The 20027-nt window shown below is 45.5% G+C and overlaps 1 protein-coding gene across 1 annotated transcript in view; it reads left to right on the top strand.

Annotated features, from left to right (window-relative positions):
• Window positions 1–20027, top strand: part of me2 (malic enzyme 2, NAD(+)-dependent, mitochondrial) — a 103354-nt gene that overhangs the window by 52787 nt on the left and 30540 nt on the right. Inside the window, exons 9-10 of the mRNA XM_078222343.1 lie at window positions 1026–1135; window positions 7283–7380. Coding sequence (XP_078078469.1) covers window positions 1026–1135; window positions 7283–7380 — 208 coding nt within the window. The remainder of the gene's footprint in view (window positions 1–1025; window positions 1136–7282; window positions 7381–20027) is intronic.

Genomic DNA, 20027 nt, shown 5'->3' with positions numbered 1-20027 from the left:
AACTTCTTAACCAGTAAATATAAGTAAGTATCTAATCTAGTGCACAGATTTCTATCTTGTAAAGATCTCTTTCATTTGTACTTGATAGGAGAATTCTGAGGGATCTAGGGGTACTTTGTTAAGGAGGGATGTCTTTTCCGAGCAAAAAGTTGCATAGAACCACAAAGATAAGCAGTTTAGCCCAGCAAGCTTATTTCGTCCGTGAGTACAATCTATGCTAGAATCAATTCCTTTAATCTCCAAAAGGTGCACAAAACGAACCAAACCAAAGCAAAGCTTCCTTTGACACAAAATTTTAATGATCTGGCCAGATTTGGGAACTGCTTTGCACTTTTGATCCTTCTAATCCTTAATCTCTTGACTAAACAGATACTCACCAACTGTTTTTTCAATAGTTATTTTCCTTTTTTATGCTTGTTCAATGGCCATTCTTCATAGCTAAGGTAGTGAGTGTAGATACCATATTTTTGATATCTCGTCACCTAGTATCCACGGGGATACATTTTGCAGCACCTTGTTGGGGAACGCTAAAGCAATTTCACTGTCCTTGCTGAAGTATGCCAACTCCAGATCAACCAGGGGTTGAACTTGATGTCTTTGGATAATGGTTGACTGTGTTTTAAAGTTTATTTATCTATTAGCCACAAGTAAGGCTTACATTAACACTGCAATGAAGTTACTGTGAAATTCCCCTAGTCGCCACAGTCCGGCGCCTGTTTGGGTCAATGCACCTAACCAGCATGTCTTTCAGACTGTGGGAGGAAACCGGAGCACATGGAAGAAACCCACGCAGACACTCGGAGAATGTGCAAACTCCACACAGTGACCCAAGCCGGGAATCAAACCCAGGTCCCTGGTGCTGTGAAGCAGCAGTGCTAACCACTGTGCTACCATGCCACCCTGACTAAGTTTGTTTGCAACTGAAGAGATTGCGTTGTACTTTTAAGATGCTTTTAACAACTTTGTACATTTGTCTGACATAAGTTAGTTGCTTAAAAATTTATTGAACTCTTTTTTTTTAATAGGTATGGTCGTAATACCCTTATTCAGTTTGAAGATTTTGGGAATGGAAATGCCTTCAGGCTTTTGAAGAAATACCAAGATAGATACTGTACATTCAATGACGATATCCAAGGTATGTTTCTAACATAATCCAGCCAACTGAAAAAAATTATTGCTTAAAATGATTGAACTCCCAAACTGCAGGATACAAGTAACTCGTGAACCTGATACCATAGACACCTACACAAATGACAAATGCTAGACAAAAATGTATAGGTAAAAATATGGCTGGGGAATTTTTTATATTTGCGTGGGGTATGGATTTTGAGTTCAATGTCATCAGTTGGTGCAATAAAATTTATTAAAACAGTGGTTACACATTTGAAGGCCTCTTGTATCAAACTATTCAAGAACTGAAGAAACACTTTCGAACCTGCAGTTAACTCGTAGCGTCCAAGAAATGCTAACATCCTTGGAATCAAAGTGAAGATCAGGGTCTTAAGAGTGAATGGTCAAGGGTCATGTTTTTATAGGCGACCATGGTATCAAATGTAGAGATGAAATAGTTGAGCAGGTTGAGAGCAGTAAAAGTATCATGATAGAGGGAGAAGCAAAGGTTAGATTGATGTGGGTTTGAAAGTTCAAGTACAATTGACGAGAGTTTTCCAATAGTGAATTCAGAATGAAATGGGAGTTACTTGAGGTGGAGGATCCCAGTGTTGAGGGGTATAAGGAAGTGATTGAAGATTGCTTTGTCTGTGATCAGAACAGTAAGGATCAAGGCCACATGCATTTTTTAAATTATTTGTGTGTGGGTGTTGCTGGCTAAACCAGCATTTATTGCCCATCCTTAATTGCCAGTGAGAAGGTGGTGGTGAGCTGCCTCCTTGAACTGCTGCAGCCTATACAGTGTTAGGAAGGGAGTTCCAGGATTTTGACCCAGCAACAGTGAAGGAATGACAACATAGTTCAAAGTCAGGGTGGTGGGGCATTGATGCAGGATTTTCTGGTCAAACATGTCAAAGATGTCAGGAAGGTGGGAAAAGTTAGGCAGGTTGCAGTTGCACCAACTTTCAATCAACTAAGATATTTGTAACTTTGGGAATATAATGGGGCAAAACTGGTCTATAGTTCCCTGTTTTCTCTCTACCTCCCTTTTTTTGAAAAGCGGACTTACATTAGCTACCCTCCTAACTGTAGGAATTATTCCAGAGTCTCAGGGCCACCTCCTTAAATACTTTGGGTGAAGGTTATCAGGACCTGGAGATTTATCCACCTTCAATCCCATCAATTTCCCCAAAATCATTTCTCTACTAATGCTGATTTCCCTCAGCTCCTCACTAAAACATGTTTCTCTCAGAACTTCATGTCTTCCTTTGTGAAGACTGAAGCAAAGTACAAATTTAATTCCTCGGCCATTTCTTTATTCCCTGTTATGAATTCTCCCGTTTGACTGTAAGGAGCCTACATTTGTTTGTCAATCTTTTTCTCTTTAGAAACTTTTACAATCAGTATTATCCCAGCTAGCTTACTTTTGTACTCTCTTTTTTTTCCTTAATCAATCCCTTGGTCCTCCTTTTGAAATTTAAACTGCTCCCAATCCTCAGGCCTATTGCTTTTTCTTGCCAATTTGTATGCTTCTTCCTTGAATTTGATACTATCTCTAATTTCCCTTGTAAGCCATGGTTTGGCCACAATTCTCTTGCCACTCTTGTGCCAAATAGGAATAAACAACTTCTGGAGTACTATATTTTGGTCACTTGTCCCCAAGGGTTCTCTCAACTAGATTGCCAACTAATCCTTTCTCATTGCACAGCACCCAGTCCAAAATGGCCTGCTTCCTGGTCGGTTCCTCGATGTATTGCTCCAGAAAACCATCCTGTATACACTCCCAGAAATTCTTCCTCTTGTACTGTGACTAATTTGACACTCTCAATTTAAATGCAGATTAAAGTCACCCATAATCACAGATGTTTCTTTAACACATGCATCTCTGATTTCCTGTCTAATGCTTTTCCCAACATTACCACTACAGTTTAGTGATTTGTATAGCACCTCCGCTGTTTTTTGCCCTTTCGTTGTTTATGAACTCGATCCATACAGATTCCACATCATCTATGCTTGTATCTTTCCTCAATATCATGTACCACCTTTAATCAGCAATGTAACTCCACCACCTTTTCCTTTTCTGTCTGTCCTTCATAAACGCTGAATAGCCCTCAGTGTTAGTTCCCATCCTTGCTCACCTTGGAGCCACTTCGCCATAATGCCCACTATATCATATCCCTTTACATCTATCTGTGCAACTAATTCATCCATTTTGTTTTGAATGCTCTGTGCATTCAGCTACAAAACCTTAAGGTGGGCACTTTTTAATGTTTCTTTTCCCTTTCCTACTTTTTTTAAAACTCTGTCCTTATCTGATTCTGGCCCTTGATTTCTCTGCCTATCACTTTCCTTATTCTCCTGACTGTCTTTTCCTCTTGTTCTATCAAGGACTTTATAGCAGAGCATTTAGAATGCAGTGGCAGGATCAAACCGAGTCAGCATGGATTTATGAAAGAGAAATCATGCTTGACAAATCTGTTGGAATTCTTTGAAGATGTAACTAGTAGAGTTGACAAAGGGGAACCAGTCGAGGTGGTTTGACAAAGTCCCGCACAAGAGATTATCGTGCAAGATTAAAGTGCAAGGGATTGGGGGAAGTGTATTGAGATGGATAGAAAACTAGTTGGCAGAGAGGAAACAGAGTAGGAATGCCTTTCAAATTGGCAGGTAGTAATTAGTGGGGTGCCACAGGGATCGGTGCTGGGACCCCAGCTATTTACAATATATATTAATGATTTGGATGAGGGAACAAAATGTAACATGTCAAAGTTTGCAGATGATGCCAAGTTGGGTGCGAGGGTGAACTGTGACCAGGATGCAGAGATCCTTCAGAATGATCTGGACAGGTTGGGTGAGTGGGCTGATCAATGGCAGATGCAGTATAATTTGGATAAGTGTGAGGTTATTTACTTTGGAAGCAAAAACAAGAAGGCAGATTACTACCTGAATGGCTGTAAATTGGGAGAGGGGAGTGTGCAGTGGGACCTGGGTGTCCTTGTGCACCAGTCGCTGAAGGTAAGCATGCAGGTGCAGCAGGCAGTGAAGGCAAATGGCATGTTGGCCTTCATTGCGAGAGGTTTCGAGTACAGGAGCAGGGATGTGTTGTTGCAATTATACAGGGCCTTGGTGAAGCCACTGCTAGAGTATTGTGTGCAGTTTTGGTCTCCTTTTCTGAGGAAGGATGTTCTTGCTCTCGGGAGTGCAGCGAAGGGGTACCAATCTGATTCCGGGGATGGCGGGATTGATGTATGAGGAGAGATTGACCAGGTCAGGATTGTTTTTGCTGGGGTTCAGATGAACAAGGGGGGATCTCATAGAGACTTATAAAATTCTAACAGGTCTGGACAGGATAGATGCAGGGAGGATGTTCCCGATGGTGGGGGAGTCCAGAACCAGGGGTCACAGTCTGAGGATTCGGGATAGACCATTTAGGATGGAGGTGCGGAGACATTTCTTCACCCAAAGAGCGGTGAGCCTGTGGAATTCATTACCACAAAGTAGTTAATGCCAAAACATTGAATGTATTCAAGAGACGGCTGGATATAGCACTTGGGGTGAATGGGATCAAAGGTTATGGGGAAAAAGCAGGATTAGGCTATTGAGTTGGATGATCAGCCATGATAACGAATGGCGGAGCAGACGCGAAGGGCCATATGGCCTCCTCCTATCTTCTATGTTTCTATGGTCTTAATTCATCCTATTCTGAATCCTTGCAAAGGTTCCCATCCCCCTGGCACAGTAGCCCAGTGGTTAGCACTGCTGCCTCAGTGCCAGGTTCGATTCCTGGCATGGGTCACTCTGTGTGGAGTTTGCACATTCTCCCCGTGTCTGCGTGGGTTTCCTCCGGGTGCTCCGGAGATGAAAGATGTGCTGGTTAGGTGCATTAGCCATGCTAAATTCTCCCTCAGTGTACCCAAACAGGCGCCGGACTGTGGCGACTAGGGGAATTTCACAGTAACTTCATTGCAATGTTAATGTAAGCCTTACTTGTGACTAATAAATAAACTTTAGATTAAACCCTCCCCAACCACTGTAACAAGTATACTTTTAGGACCTCATCCCTTTTTTTACCTATGTTGTTTGTACCAAATGTATGCTATGACCACTGGCTGTTTGCCCTCCCCCTTCAGAATGTCCTGCAGCTGCTCTGAGACATTCTTGGTCCTTGCACCATGGAGGCAACATATCATCCTAGAGTCTCATTTGTGGCCATGGAAATGCCTATCTATTCCCTTTACAATTGAATCCCCTGTAACTATTGCATTCCCACACTTTTTACTCCTCCCACTGCAGTAGAACCAACCATTGTGCAATGGATTTGGCTGTTGCTGTTTTCCCCTGAAAGGCCATTCCCGTCAATGGTCTCAAATGGTATATCTGTTTTGCTGTGGAATAGCCACGGGTGATTCCTGCACTGCATGCTTAGCTCTCTTGCTGTGCCTGGTTGTCACCCATTCTCTTCCTGCCTGTGGTGTGACCACCTCTCTATGCGTGCTATCCACAATACTCTCCGCTTCGCAGATGCACCATAGTGTCCCCAGCCACCACCCTAGCTCTGAAGCGCAGGCTTCCAGGAGCTGCATCTGGAGACACTTCCTGCACACATGCTGGCTCCAGGCACTGAAAACGTTCCCGACCTCCCACATGAAGCACAAAGAGCAGATCGTAGCTTGGAGCTCTCCTGTCATGTCTTACCCCTTTAAATTTAACTTTTGAAAGATGTTTTGTTTCAGATTATATCCAATTATCTAGGGTCCTTCTATAACCTTTACAAACTATAAACCACAGAAATTACCTGTGAGATGACAAGTGATAAAATTATTAAATGCTTATCAATCAGGTCTTTCCCTTGTGTCCTCTACTTCTGCAGCAGGGCAAGACCACATCTTGCTGTTACCTTGCTTGTCCTCCTTACTGTGCCCCTTTTTTCTTTTTGGTTAGAGGAGGAAGGGAGACACAAATGTAGTGTTTCGGGTTGAACCACTCCTTGACATCAGTTCTTCCTCTACCCACTATACACTCAGGGTGACTGTGATGACTTCTCCCAGAATGCTCCTCGTTGAAGTCTCTCTGCCGCCTCTGCTGGATGTTCCTCTCCTGTTTGTCTCTGGAGGGGTTCTTCCTCTACCCACTATACAGTCAGGGTGACTGCGACAACAAGCAGAGACTTGTAAAGGAAGGAAAGACAGACAAGCAGTGTTGGTTAATCTGCTGACAGGATCCAAGGTTGCAGCAGTTACTTAAATGTGAAGCATGTTGGTGAAATTAGCCAAGAAAGTAATATTGCAGATAATAATCTACCCTGATCTCATCTTGGCCACTATTAGTTTAGTGTTTCAAGTATTACCCTTTGCATCAGACCTTTTAATCCTGGCATTAATGTCACTAGACTAAAATCATTTCAATTAATCACTATCATTTTTAATTTAAATTCTGTTTCTTGTGTTTTCATTATTATTGAACCAATATTTGGTTGTAGCTGCAGCAGTCACTTCCAGTCACCAAGAGTAAGATGTAAAGTAACTATCAATCTCGTACAATAAATTTACAGCAAAAGGAAAATATTAAAACCATGACCAGGAAAACTCGCCACAATCTGTTCCATAGAAAGTGAGAAACCAACAGTTTTATTAACTTGATTTCAATTGTTTCAGTATTTTAGCGGATAGGAATTATAAAATAAAGTTGGTGTTTCTCAGTGACAGAGCAGCACGGTGGCAGTGGTTAGCACTGCTGCCTCACCGTGCCAGGGACCCGGGTTTGATTCCCGGCTTGGGTCACTGTCTGTATGGAGTTTGCATGTTCTCCCCGTGCTTGCGTGGGCTTCCTCCGGGTGCTCCGGTTTCCTCCCAGTCTGAAAGATGTGCTGGTTAGGTGCATTGACCTGAACAGGTGTCGGACTGTGGCGACTAGGGGAATTTCGCAGTAACTTCATTGCAATGTTAATGTAAGCCTTACTTGTGATGCTAATAATTTAAATGATCAAATCTAAATTCTGTGCATTTTGTTGGTAATTGCACATTGATTTAAGCATCTTCACATGAAATAAATCTGTAATTTTTAAGTTATAGTAAGCAATAGATCCAGTGCTTTTTAACCTGATTTGAAAGTTGTGTTGCTTTGTTTTAAATGGTCAGTGTTTGCCACCTAGTGTTGGTTTTGTGTTATACAGGCACGGCAGCAGTAGCACTAGCAGGATTGTTGTCAGCCCAGAGAGTGATTAATAAACCAATCACAGAGCACCGATACCTGTTCCTTGGAGCAGGGGAGGTAAGACGACATTATTTCCTTGGCCTTTAACATCATCCACTACATGGAGACTATATAGGGCTAATTATGTGGATTGATTTGATGCTGAGCAGGTGAAACAGCATTTGGTGAACAAGTCTTGGGCGTGTTCCTTGACTCCTGCACAGAGCATCATTCTGTAACCAAGATTATGTTTAGAGTTGAAGTTGAATTGATGAGATACCTTTTATTAATTATTTGACATAATTCCTATATTCAGCAGTCAAATTGTGCAGCAGCTATTGGTGGCATACTCAACACTGCAGTACTATTGTTAACTATAAAATGTTGTCTTGCTGCAGTGTTTTTGCAGCATTTGCTGCTATTTCTTGTCTTGCATTCATTTTCCAACTCCGTTTCATTTGTGGCATATTGCCGGTTGCAACTTTTACATTTGTCCTCATGAACTTTCTGGGTATGCCTTCTTTTGATTGTTTGGGGAAGGATCTGAAGGTGCATAAGAGAGATGAGGGCACCCTGACTGCATCCTCCTTTACTCCTCTTGGTCTTTAGACAATGGAAGTTATGTCTACCTAAACATGAATTTCAACTGAGACACAAGTAGGGTAATGCCATTTTTTTGAGCCAGGCCTTCAAGCATACATTGAGTACTGTCAAACTACAGTGGAATTTCACAGTAACTTCATTGCATTGTTAATGTAAGCCCACTTGTGACTAATAAAGTTAAAGTTAATTTATGTCAAATTTCATAAGTGCCAGTACATGGAGGCATAAATCAGGTGACCAATGCCTGGTTTCCCAGAGCTACCTCCTTCATCCCTTCCTTCCTCGGAGGAACCAGCAACAGAGGAACCCCTCTACTTTCAATGCTGCAGGTTTCGTATAGCACAGGGCATGACAAGTGACGCACAAGTCCCGACCCCTAATTCCACAGTCTGCATAGACCGGAAGGATTTAATTTAATTCTCTGTAGCTCCTGTTTTGAATACTATGGAATTATGCCTATTTCCTATGTAATATGAATGCTTGTCAACCTGATGATTGTAAAAATGTCTTCATTTTATGGCTTTCTGTGGTGCCCTTATTTGAGAATTGGCTCCTCACAAACGAAGTATCTGTTCTTTAGCTCTGGCTGAGGTGCTCTTAAGATAACTGAGTGAAACAAGATGGCAATATACCAGTTGGCCAACATCCTTCCATCTTTGAAATATGATGCCATGCAGCAAACATCCATTTTAGATGAGGTGCCTTCATGTGGCACACCTTTGCTGATTGGTGAAGAGGCCAATCCTTGAAAGGCAGGTTTTGTCCCAAGTGCCACATATGAAGCTGCCAAGTTTGGTTACAGGTTGTTTTGGCATTGGCATCTGCTGTAGCCATTGGTTATCGTGGTGATGTCTGCTATCTCTCAGGAAGTGCAAAAATATATATTAGAATTATTATTTTAACCTTCTATTCAAGGGAGGAGGGAGACAAAAAGTAGGAAACTATAGGCCAGTTACTCCATCTGTCATTGGGATAATGCTAGAATCTGTTCATAGAAAGAAACCTACAGTGCAGAAGGAGGCCATTCGGCTCATCGAGTCTGCACTAATAACAATCCCACCTAGGCCCTATCCCCATGACTGCACATATTTACCCTGCTAATCCCTCTAACCTACTAAGGGGCAATTTAGCATGGCTAATGCACCTGACCTGCACAATTTTGAACTGTGGGAGGAAACTGGAGCACCTGGAAGAAACCCATGCAGAGACGGGGAGAATGTGTAAACTCCACACAGACAGTGACCCAAGCTGGGAATCGGACCTAGGTCCCTGGAGCTGAGAGGCAGCAGTGCTAACCACTGTGCCACCGTGTCGCTCTGTTTTTAAGGAGTTAGCAAGACATTTAGAAAGTTATAATACAATCAAGCAGAGTCAATTTACTTTTGTGAAAGGGAAATCATGTTTGATTTTGAGTTATTTAAGGATGTAACAAGCAGGATGGAAAAAGGGAACAAATAGATGTAGCTTATTTGGATTCCTAATAGGTATTTGAGAAGGTGCCAGATAAAAAGAATTTGCTGTATAAGAGCTTATGATGTTGATGGTGATGTATTAGTATGGATAGAGGATTAGCTAACAGGAAACTGAGTCCGGATAAATTTTCAAGTTGGCAAACTAACTAGTAGAGTGCTGCAGGGATCAGTGCTGGGGCCTTAACAATTTATGATCAACAGTAATGACTTGAATGAAAGAACCAACTGTATTGTAGACACATTTGCTGATGCAAAGATAGGTAGAAAAGCGAGGAAAGGAGGAAACAGCATCAAATAGATACAGTATGTTTAAATGAGTGGGTAAAAATGAGCAGATTGAGTATAATGTGGAGGAAAAAGGGAGGTTGTCCACTTGAACAGGAAGAATAGAAAAGCAGAATATTATAAATGGAGAGCGAATACAGAATACTGTGGACAGAGGATCTGGGTGTTTTTGTACATGAAACAAAAAGTTAGCACGCAGGTCAGCAAGTAATTAGAGACAAACAGAATATCAGCCTTATGGCAAGAGGGATAGACTATTAATGTATGATTATAAGAGCAAGAATATTATGTTGGAGCTGTACAAAACTTTAGGGCACAGCTGGAGTACAGTGTGCATTTCTGGTCCACTCACTATAGGAAGGATGTAATTGCACTTGAGAGGGTGCAGAGGCGATTCACCAGGATGTTGCCTGGGATGGAGCATTTGACCTAATGAAGAGAGTGGATAAGCTCGTGTTGGTTCAGAGAAGGCTGAGGAGAGACACTTATTGAGGTGTGTAAGGTTATGAGGGGTATGGACAGGGTGGATAGGAAGCAGCTATTCCTCTTGGATTCTCTTGGGATGAGTGATCATAATATGGTGGAATTTCTGATACAGATGGAGGGTGAGAAAGTAGGGTCCCAAACCAGTGCCCTCTGCTTGAACAGAGGGGAGTACGATAGGATGAGGGTGGAATTGGCTAATGTAGACTGGGCGAGCAGACTGGTAGGTAGGACAGCTGAGGAAGAGTGGAGGATTTTTAAGGAGATTTTTTTAAGTACTCAGCAAAAATATATTCCGGTGATAAAGAAGGACTGTAAGAAAAAGGATAACCGGACGTGGATAACGAAGGAAATAAAGGAGAGTATTAAAATAAAATCAGATGCGTACAGAGTGGCCAAAAATAGTGGAGAATTAGTGGATTGGGAAAGCTTTAAAGAAAAACAAAGAACGACTAAGAAAGCGATTAAGAAAGGAAAGATAGATTATGAAACTAAACTAGCTCAAAATATAAAAAATGATAGTAAAAGTTTTTACAAGTATATAAAAAGGAATAGAGTGGCTAGAGTGAATGTTGGACCCTTGGAAGATGAGAGGGGGGATTTAATAGTGGAAAACGAGGAAATGGCTGAGACTTTAAATAAGTTCTTTGTGTCGGTCTTCACGGTGGAAGACACAAATAGTTTGCCGAATATTAGAGATCGAGAGTTGGTGGGAGGGGAGGTCCTTAATACAATTACTGTTACTAAGGAGGTGGTGCTTGGTAGACTAATAGGACTGAAGGTAGACAAGTCCCCGGGCCCGGATGGAATGCATCCCAGGGTACTGAAAGAAATGGCTGAGGTAATAGCAGATGCGTTAGTAGTAATTTATCAAAATTCGCTGGACTCTGGGGTAGTGCCGGCTGACTGGAAAACAGCTACTGTTACGCCGCTGTTTAAAAAAGGAAGTAGACAAAAGGCGGGTAACTACAGGCCGGTTAGCTTAACGTCCGTAGTTGGGAAGATGCTAGAGTCCATTATTAAAGAGGAAATAACAGAGCACCTGAATAAGAATGGTTCGATCAAGCAGACGCAGCATGGATTCATGAAGGGAAAGTCGTGTTTGACGAATCTACTGGACTTTTATGAAGATGTCACTAGTGCAGTTGACAGAGGGGAACCGGTGGATGTGGTGTTTTTAGATTTCCAGAAGGCGTTCGATAAGGTGCCTCACAAAAGGTTGCTGCAGAAGATTGGGGTACACGGAGTTAGGGGTAAGGTGTTGGCGTGGATTGGGGATTGGCTATCTAACAGGAAGCAGAGAGTTGGGATAAATGGGTGCTTTTCTGGTTGGCAGTTTGGCGTGCCGCAGGGATCGGTGCTGGGGCCTCAATTGTTTACCATTTACATAGATGATCTGGAGGAGGGGACTGAATGTAGGGTATTCAAGTTTGCTGATGACACGAAGGTGAGTGGGAAAGCGAATTGCGTGGAGGACGCAGAAAGTCTGCAGAGAGATTTGGATAGGCTGAGCGAGTGGGCGAGGATCTGGCAGATGGAATATAACGTTAGCAAATGTGAGGTTATCCACTTTGGAAGAAATAATAGTAAATTGGAATATTATTTAAATGGAGAAAAATTACATCGTGCGACTGTGCAGAGGGACCTGGGGGTCCTTGTGCACGAATCGCAAAAACTCAGTCTGCAGGTGCAGCAGGTGATCAAGAAGGCGAATGGAATGTTGGCCTTTATCGCGAGGGGGATAGAATATAAAAGCAGGGAGGTCTTGCTGCAACTGTACAAGGCACTGGTGAGGCCGCAACTGGAGTACTGTGTGCAGTTTTGGTCCCCTTATTTGCAAAAGGATATATTGGCCTTGGAGGGAGTGCAGAGAAGGTTCACCAGGTTGATACCGGAGATGAGGGGTGTGGCTTACGAGGAGAGATTAAACAGATTGGGTCTGTACTCGTTGGAGTTTAGAAGGATGAGGGGTGATCTTATAGAGACATATAAGATAATGAAGTGGCTGGATAGGGTAGAGGTGGAGAGATTCTTTCCACTCAGAAGGGAAACCAGAACTAGAGGGCACAGCCTCAAAATAAGGGGGGGCCGGTTCAGAACAGAGTTGAGGGGGAACTTCTTCTCTCAGAGGGTAGTGAATCTCTGGAATTCTCTGCCCATTGAAGTGGTGGAGGCTTCTTCGTTGAATATGTTTAAATCACGGGTAGGTAGTTTTCTGATCGATAAGGGAATTAGGGTTATGGGGAGCAGGCGGGTAAGTGGAATTGATTCGCTTCAGATCAGCCATGATCTTGTTGAATGGCGGGGCAGGCTCGAAGGGCCAGATGGCCTACTCCTGCTCCTATTTCTTATGTTCTTATGTTCTTATTCCTCTTGGTTACGGGGCAGAATTTTAAGGTGAGAGCTGGAAGTTTGGAGGGTATTTGAGGAAAACTTTTTTTCACCCAGAGGATGGTGGGTGTCGGGACTGAACAGCCTGGGAAAGTAGTAGAAGTGGGAAGCTTTACAAACGTTAAAAAGTATGTTGATGAGCACTTGAAATGTCACAACATTCAAAGCTGTGGACAAGTGCTGGGAAGTGGAATTAGTGTAGATTTAGTGTACTTTTGTCAGTGCAGACTTGATGGGCCAAAGGGCCTCTTCTGTACTGTATGACTCTCTGAAAGCCTTGCTGCAACCATAGAAGGCATTGGTGAGACTGTACCTCGAATACAGTATACCGTTTTGATTCCTTATTGAAGAAGAGGATGTACTTGAATTGAAAGTAGTTTAGACAAGGTTTAATAGACTGATTTCTGGGATGAAGGGGTAGTCTTGAGAAACTGTTGAACAGGTTGGGCCTACACTCACTAGAGTTGAGAAGAATGAGAGGTGACCTTATTGAAACATGATTCTGAAGGGGTTTTTCGGAGCAGATGCTCGGATGATGTTTCCTCTTGGGGAATCTAAAACTAAGGAGCATGGTTTCAAAATAAGTGGCCTCCCACTTGAGACAGGTGAGGAGGAATTTCTTCTCCAAAATTCCTCTTCATCTGTCTTAAGTGGGTTGTTAGACTTTGGAATTCTATGGACACTGGAGATTTGAAATGTAAGTAGGATGTGCTCAGCCTTTTCTCGTTTCTCAACTTTTTCTCTTTTCGGGTGTGGAGGAATGCAGGCTCTAAACAATTTCTTATTACCAATGCCTCTCTGGATCTATCCTCTGACGTGGAGATGCCGGCGTTGGACTGGGGTAAACACAGTAACAGTTTTAACAACACCAGGTTAAAGTCCAACAGGTTTATTTGGTAGCAAATACCATTAGCTTTCGGAGCACTGCTCCTTCTGACCCCAGACTTTTTCTAATCCCAGCTCTTGCCGTGTATTCACTACACCCTCTGATCTTTCTATTGTGTATTTGAAGACATGATGCTTAGAAACACTTTTGGTTAAAAATGAGCGGAGCAATATTAAGTGTGTGATCTCTTCCATGGCTACTTTTCTCTGTTTCCTGTGCTAGATCTTATTACATCACTTCCTATGCATTACATCACTTCCTATGCGTGCATTAATACAGCAGAGCTTCAAAGAGCCAATAGAGATAAATACAAATACATAACATTTCCCCCCCCTTAAATTAAGTGACCCCAACAAGTTCAACATGATCAATAGTCAATGAGGTCAGTCACTATTTGTGGTGAACCATCGTTGGTTCACCACTGGGGTTTGTTACCATGTTACTGTTGGGCTAGGGTGTTATTACTGTGGGGGTTGTACTATGTTGTTGGGTTAGGGTGTTTACCTGTTATGAGAGTTATCGTGGCACATTCCAGTGGGGTCCCGCCTCCGGTGGCAGGGTATAAGACCCCCTGCTCCGGCAGGACCCCTTCAGTCTGAACTGGTGTATTCGTGTTAGTAGTTCCCTTGTTACTTTATTAAAGCCTTCAATACCAAAGCCTTGATTCCATGTGCTTATTGACGCGCATCAATTTAATAAAGTAAACAGAAAACTCACAACTGTGCAACAAGAAGAAAAAAAAACAGAGAGTATGGAACAGATCCTAAAACCGGATCGTCTGACACTGGACCCACGTGCGGTCGGTGCAGCTAACACATTCGACCATTGGTGGAAGTGCTTTGAGGACTACCTGGCAGCCTCGGTAGCTATCACTACGGACAGTGATAGACTCCAGGTCCTCCACGCGAGGGTAAGCGACACGATTTACCTAGCCATTCGTGCAGCTCCCACTTACCAGGGTGCCGTCGAGCTCCAAAAGAATAGGTACATTATGCCACCCAACGAGATACATGCTCGTTACCTCCTCGCTACACGACGTCGGCAGTCGGGCGAAACCATAGAGGATTATGCCAATGAGCTCCTGCAGCTTGCCAGGGGTTGCGACTGTAAGGACGTCTCCGCCGAGCAGTATATGTACGACCTCGCCCGAGACGCGTTCGTAGCAGGGGTAGGGTCCTCGTACATCAGGCTTAAATTGCTAGAAAAGGGGAAACTCAACTTGACCCAGGCAATGGGGATGGCCGTGAGGTTGGAGGCGGCGTCGAAGAGCTTGGCGCTGTACCCCGAGGACCACGTGCAGTCAACGTGGTTGGAGCAAGCTCTGCTCCCTCCTCGCCCCGCGAACCCGCGCTCCCAGATCGATTCGACGACGGCGGCAGCTCCAGGTGGCCAGCGATGCTATTTTTGCGGTGGGGCCAAGCATCCACGGCAACAGTGTCCGGCAAGAACGGCAATCTGCAGCCAGTGCGGTAAAAAAGGCCACTACGGCAAAGTCTGCAGGTCCAAACCTAAAAACGGCAGTGCAGCTTGTAACCCTCCAGAACGGAGACCATCTCTTTCGGCGTCGCAGTACCCACGAGGTCCGACCACGTGCGATCTCAGGACGGCGCCATCGTGGCAGACAGAGGAGGAGGAAGACCACCAGGAGTCGCTGCGCTTGGCGCCCTCGCCCACGTGCGATTCATGGGGGCGGCCATCATGGTCCATGACGACTAGGAGCGACCAGCAGGGGTCCTCAGCATCCACATCGGCAGCATGCAGTGACGCCCAGGGGCCAACGGTGGCGTCGATCTCTCTGGATCAGACCAGGCATTACAGACTGGAACATTCTATGATGGAGGTAAAGGTTAGTGGCAGAACTGTGAATTGTCTGTTTGACAGTGGGAGCACCGAAAGTTTCATACACCCTGAAACTGCTAAAAGGTGTGGACTCCGGGTTCTCCCTGCCAAACAGACAATTTCCATGGCATCACAGTCCCGGTCTGTACCGATCCAAGGACGATGTATGGTAACTCTTGAGGTACAGGGCACAGTTTACGAGCAATACAGGCTCCTTGTGCTACCTCACCTTTGCGCGCCAATTCTCCTCGGACTAAACTTTATGGTCCACATGAAGAGTGTGATCCTACAGTACGGTGGGCCACTCCCTTCACTGGCAGTAGGGAATCAGCCGCAGCCTCCAAATTGCCCAAAGCGCCCCGCGTGCAATTTATCCACCCTGAAGATCACGACACCATCCCTTTTTAAAAATCTGGTACCTGGCTGCAAGCCCATCGCTACTAAAAGTAGGCGTTACAGCGCTGAGGACCGGATCTTTATTAGATCTGAGGTTCAGCGGCTCCTCAAGGAAGGGATCATACAGGCCAGTGCTAGTCCGTGGAGAGCGCAGGTCGTGGTAGTCAAAAGCGGGAACAAACCTCGGATGGTCATCGACTATAGTCAGACCATTAATAGATACACGCAGCTGGATGCGTATCCTCTCCTGCGCATTTCTGATATGGTCAATCAGATTGCGCAGTACCGAGTGTTTTCTACCATAGACCTTAAGTCCGCCTACCATCAACTCCCCATCCGCCCAGAGGACCGACAATATACGGCTTTTGAGGCGGATGGTCGTCTATACCAATTCCTCAGGGTTCCATTTGGTGTCACCAATGGGGTCTCGGTCTTCCAGCGTGCTATGGACCGAACGGTGGACCAGAACGGGTTGCGGGCTACCTTCCCGTACCTGGATAACGTCACCATCTGCGGCCATGACCAGCAGGACCACGACACGAATCTCCAACACTTTCTGCGCACTGCATCTCGCCTGAATCTGACCTATAACAGGGAGAAGTGCGTATTCCGTACGCGTAGGTTAGCCATCCTCGGATACGTGGTGGAAAACGGGGTCATTGGCCCTGATCCAGACCGTATGCGCCCACTCACTGAACTTCCCTTGCCCGCTAGCACGAAGGCACTGAGGAGATGCCTCGGGTTCTTTTCATATTATGCACAGTGGGTCCCCAACTACGCGGACAAAGCTCGTCCGCTCATTAAGTCCACGACCTTCCCACTTACGCCGGAGGCCCAATTGGCCTTCAAGGTTTTGAAGAGCGACATCTCGAAAGCCACGATGCACGCGGTGGATGAATCCATCCCTTTCCAGGTGGAGAGTGATGCATCTGACTTCGCCCTAGCCGCCACACTAAACCAGGCAGGCAGGCCCGTCGCGTTTTTTTCCCGCACCCTTCAAGGCCCAGAAATTTGGCACTCAGCGGTGGAAAAGGAGGCTCAGGCCATTGTGGAGGTAGTCAGACACTGGCGCCATTACCTGGCAGGTAAGCGGTTTACCCTGATCACGGATCAACGATCCGTGGCGTTTATGTTCAGTAACACGCAGAGGGGCAAGATCAAGAACGATAAGATCTTGCGGTGGAGAATTGAGCTCTCCACCTATAATTACGATATTATGTATCGTCCAGGGAAGCTCAATGAGCCCTCGGATGCCCTCTCGCGCGGAACATGCGCCATCATGCAGGAGGACCGCTTGAAGGCTCTCCACAATGATCTGTGTCATCCTGGAGTCACCAGACTCTACCACTTCATCAAAGCCCGCAACCTGCCCTACTCGGTGGAGGATGTCAGGTCAGTAACTAGAAGCTGTCGGATTTGCGCAGAATGCAAACCGCACTTTTATCGACCAGACCGGGCACAATTGGTCAAGGCCACTCGCCCTTTTGAGAGGCTGAGTGTGGATTTTAAGGGCCCCCTTCCCTCAACGGACCGGAATGTCTATTTTCTCAATATAATAGACGAGTATTCCCGGTTTCCGTTTGTTTTCCCCTGTGCGGACACGTCAACTGCCACCGTCATCAAGGTTTTCAGTGAACTTTTTACCCTGTTCGGGTACCCCTGCTATATTCCTAGCGACAGGGGCTCGTCGTTCATGAGCAACGACTTGAGGCAATTCCTGCTCTCATTCGGGATTGCCTCTCGTAGAACCACGAGCTACAACCCTAGGGGTAACGGACAGGTGGAAAGGGAGAATGCTACAGTCTGGAAGGCTGTCCTACTGGCACTGAAATCCAGGGGCCTTCCAGTCTCCCGTTGGCAGGAGGTCCTTCCAAATGCGCTCCATGCTATCCGCTCCCTCCTGTGTACGGCAACCAATGCTACTCCCCACGAGAGGATGTTCTCATTCCCTCGGAAGTCGTCCTCGGGGACCTCATTGCCAGCCTGGTTGACGTACCCAGGACCCGTCCTTCTGCGGCGCCATGTGAGGGCTCGCAAGTCCGACCCCTTGGTCGAACCGGTCCAACTCCTCCACGCCAACCCTCAGTATGCCTATGTGGCATATCCTGACGGGCGAGAGGACACTGTCTCCATTAGAGACCTGGCGCCCGCAGGGGACGTAGCAACCCCTGTCGCTCCTATTCCCCCAGTCACAAATCCACTACTCCTCATTACTTCCCCAGACGTGGCACGGTCAGCACCGGGACCAGTGCATAACACTTTTACTCCCATGTACAGCTTGCCTGAGACTCGGAGATCGGCGCCACCATCATCATCACCACCACCACTACCACCAAACGTTCCAGGATCCCCTGCACCATCGCCTCACCAGGGCCGGCCGGCCCGGGAGTCCTTGAGGGGACAGCCAGACGTTACTTTAAGAGCGCCACCACAAGCCCCTGCTCCGTTTTCGCAACCGGTGTTGAAGAGATCGGCACCTGCTCCGGTTTCGCAACCGGTGTTGAGGAGATCGCAGCATCGGTGCGGTCCTCCAGACCGTCTGGACTTGTGAATCCTGTGACTTTTCTGTTATTGTCTGTTTTTCGTCCACCCCGCCACCTTTTGTTCTTAAAGGAGGGGTGAATGTGGTGAACCATCGTTGGTTCACCACTGGGGTTTGTTACCATGTTACTGTTGGGCTAGGGTGTTATTACTGTGGGGGTTGTACTATGTTGTTGGGTTAGGGTGTTTACCTGTTATGAGAGTTATCGTGGCACATTCCAGTGGGGTCCCGCCTCCGGTGGCAGGGTATAAGACCCCCTGCTCCGGCAGGACCCCTTCAGTCTGAACTGCTGTATTCGTGTTAGTAGTTCCCTTGTTACTTTATTAAAGCCTTCAATACCAAAGCCTTGATTCCATGTGCTTATTGACGCGCATCACTATTAATAAAGTCAGATGAACTAGAGGTTGTCTCTCTCAAAACGGCTGACGACAAGCCTCTGGCGTTGTCTTTTCACACTGGGAACATCTGGGATTTTCATCTTTCCACTGGTGTTATTGATGGTTTAACTGGCATTGATGTAAGAATTAGAAGTTGTCTCTGCGTCTGAACAGAAAGTGAGGAGGTGACTTCCTCAGTGGTGTCTGGTTGTGTCGGGGTTGAAGGAAGGTTCAAGTCAGGATCTTGTAAGTCTAAACCTGAATTTTGAACAGGTTCCGATTCCAACAGATCTGTTCTTTCAGCCAACAGCTGGTCTGCTTGTCGCCATAATCTACATTCACTCATTGCCATGTCTCTTCAGACCATTCCCATGGATGCAGCAGTACTAAGAATGGCAGGTTTCTTACCTTCACACAGGAAGAACATGTTCTAGCTTTCTCTTAGGTTTTTGTATCCAGTCCCAGCCACCAGAATAATTTATTGCTATTTCCTTCGTGCATACAACTCTACAATTACCCTAATGTAGCTGCTCTAATACCTGTTTGCTCAATGGTGGCAGAACAAATCAGCCTGAGCCCCCGTAGAAGGCATTCTGAATGTACTGACAGCTCCAATCTCCTGGAGTAGTAGGGTTTTGGGTCAGGTACTAGTTCTGATGTCTTTCCTTGTAAAACCATGTCCATCACTTCTGAGTGTACCGGATCATTCCGAGTGTTTTCTCACTTGCCCAGAAGTGACTGGTCTGTTGTCTCCTGCTTCAAAGAAGATGATATTCCCCTTTTGAGCAATCTGACGAACTGCCTGGTAGTGGCAATCTTGAAAGTCCGTCAGTGCTACAATGTAGACTTGACTGTCTACACACACTTAATGGTGTAAGTGTATGCAGACAAAAGCAATACTCATCTTTTGCTTTCTAATAAATTTTGAGCTCTGTGTGATATTGAACTCTCCTTTGGTTGCCTTCATTGTCTGCTCACTTATTTGAGCAGGAGCCCTCCCCACATTCAATGGACCCTTTCACCTGCCTCCAGTATTCTTCCTCCTCTGGCCTCTTACCTGCTCTTGATCTTTTCATTGAGAACTGTCAACGTGACATCGACCACCTTAATTTCTCTGCTTCCCTCACGCTCTCTAACCTGCCTTCCTCTGAACTTGCTGCACTCTGTCCTCTCTGATCTAACCCTGACTTTGTTATAAAACCTGCTGACAAAGGTGGTGCTGTTGGTGTCTGATGTGCTGACCTTTACGTTGCAGAGTCTTGAGTGCCAACTCTGTCACTTCTTCCTATCTCCCTCTGGACCATGACCCCACCATTGAACGTCATTGTTTTCAGACTGTCACTGACCTTGTCTCCTCCAGAGATCTTTACTCCACTGCTTCCAACTTCATAGCCCCCCAACCCTGCACATCCTGCTTCTAACGCCTTCTGAAAATCAACAAACAGGACTGT

This window comes from Mustelus asterias, chromosome 1, assembly GCF_964213995.1.
Source record: "Mustelus asterias chromosome 1, sMusAst1.hap1.1, whole genome shotgun sequence".
Classification (NCBI taxonomy): Eukaryota; Metazoa; Chordata; class Chondrichthyes; order Carcharhiniformes; family Triakidae; genus Mustelus; species Mustelus asterias.
Note: the sequence above shows the minus strand (reverse complement) of the source record. Positions and strands in the feature narration are given on the sequence as shown.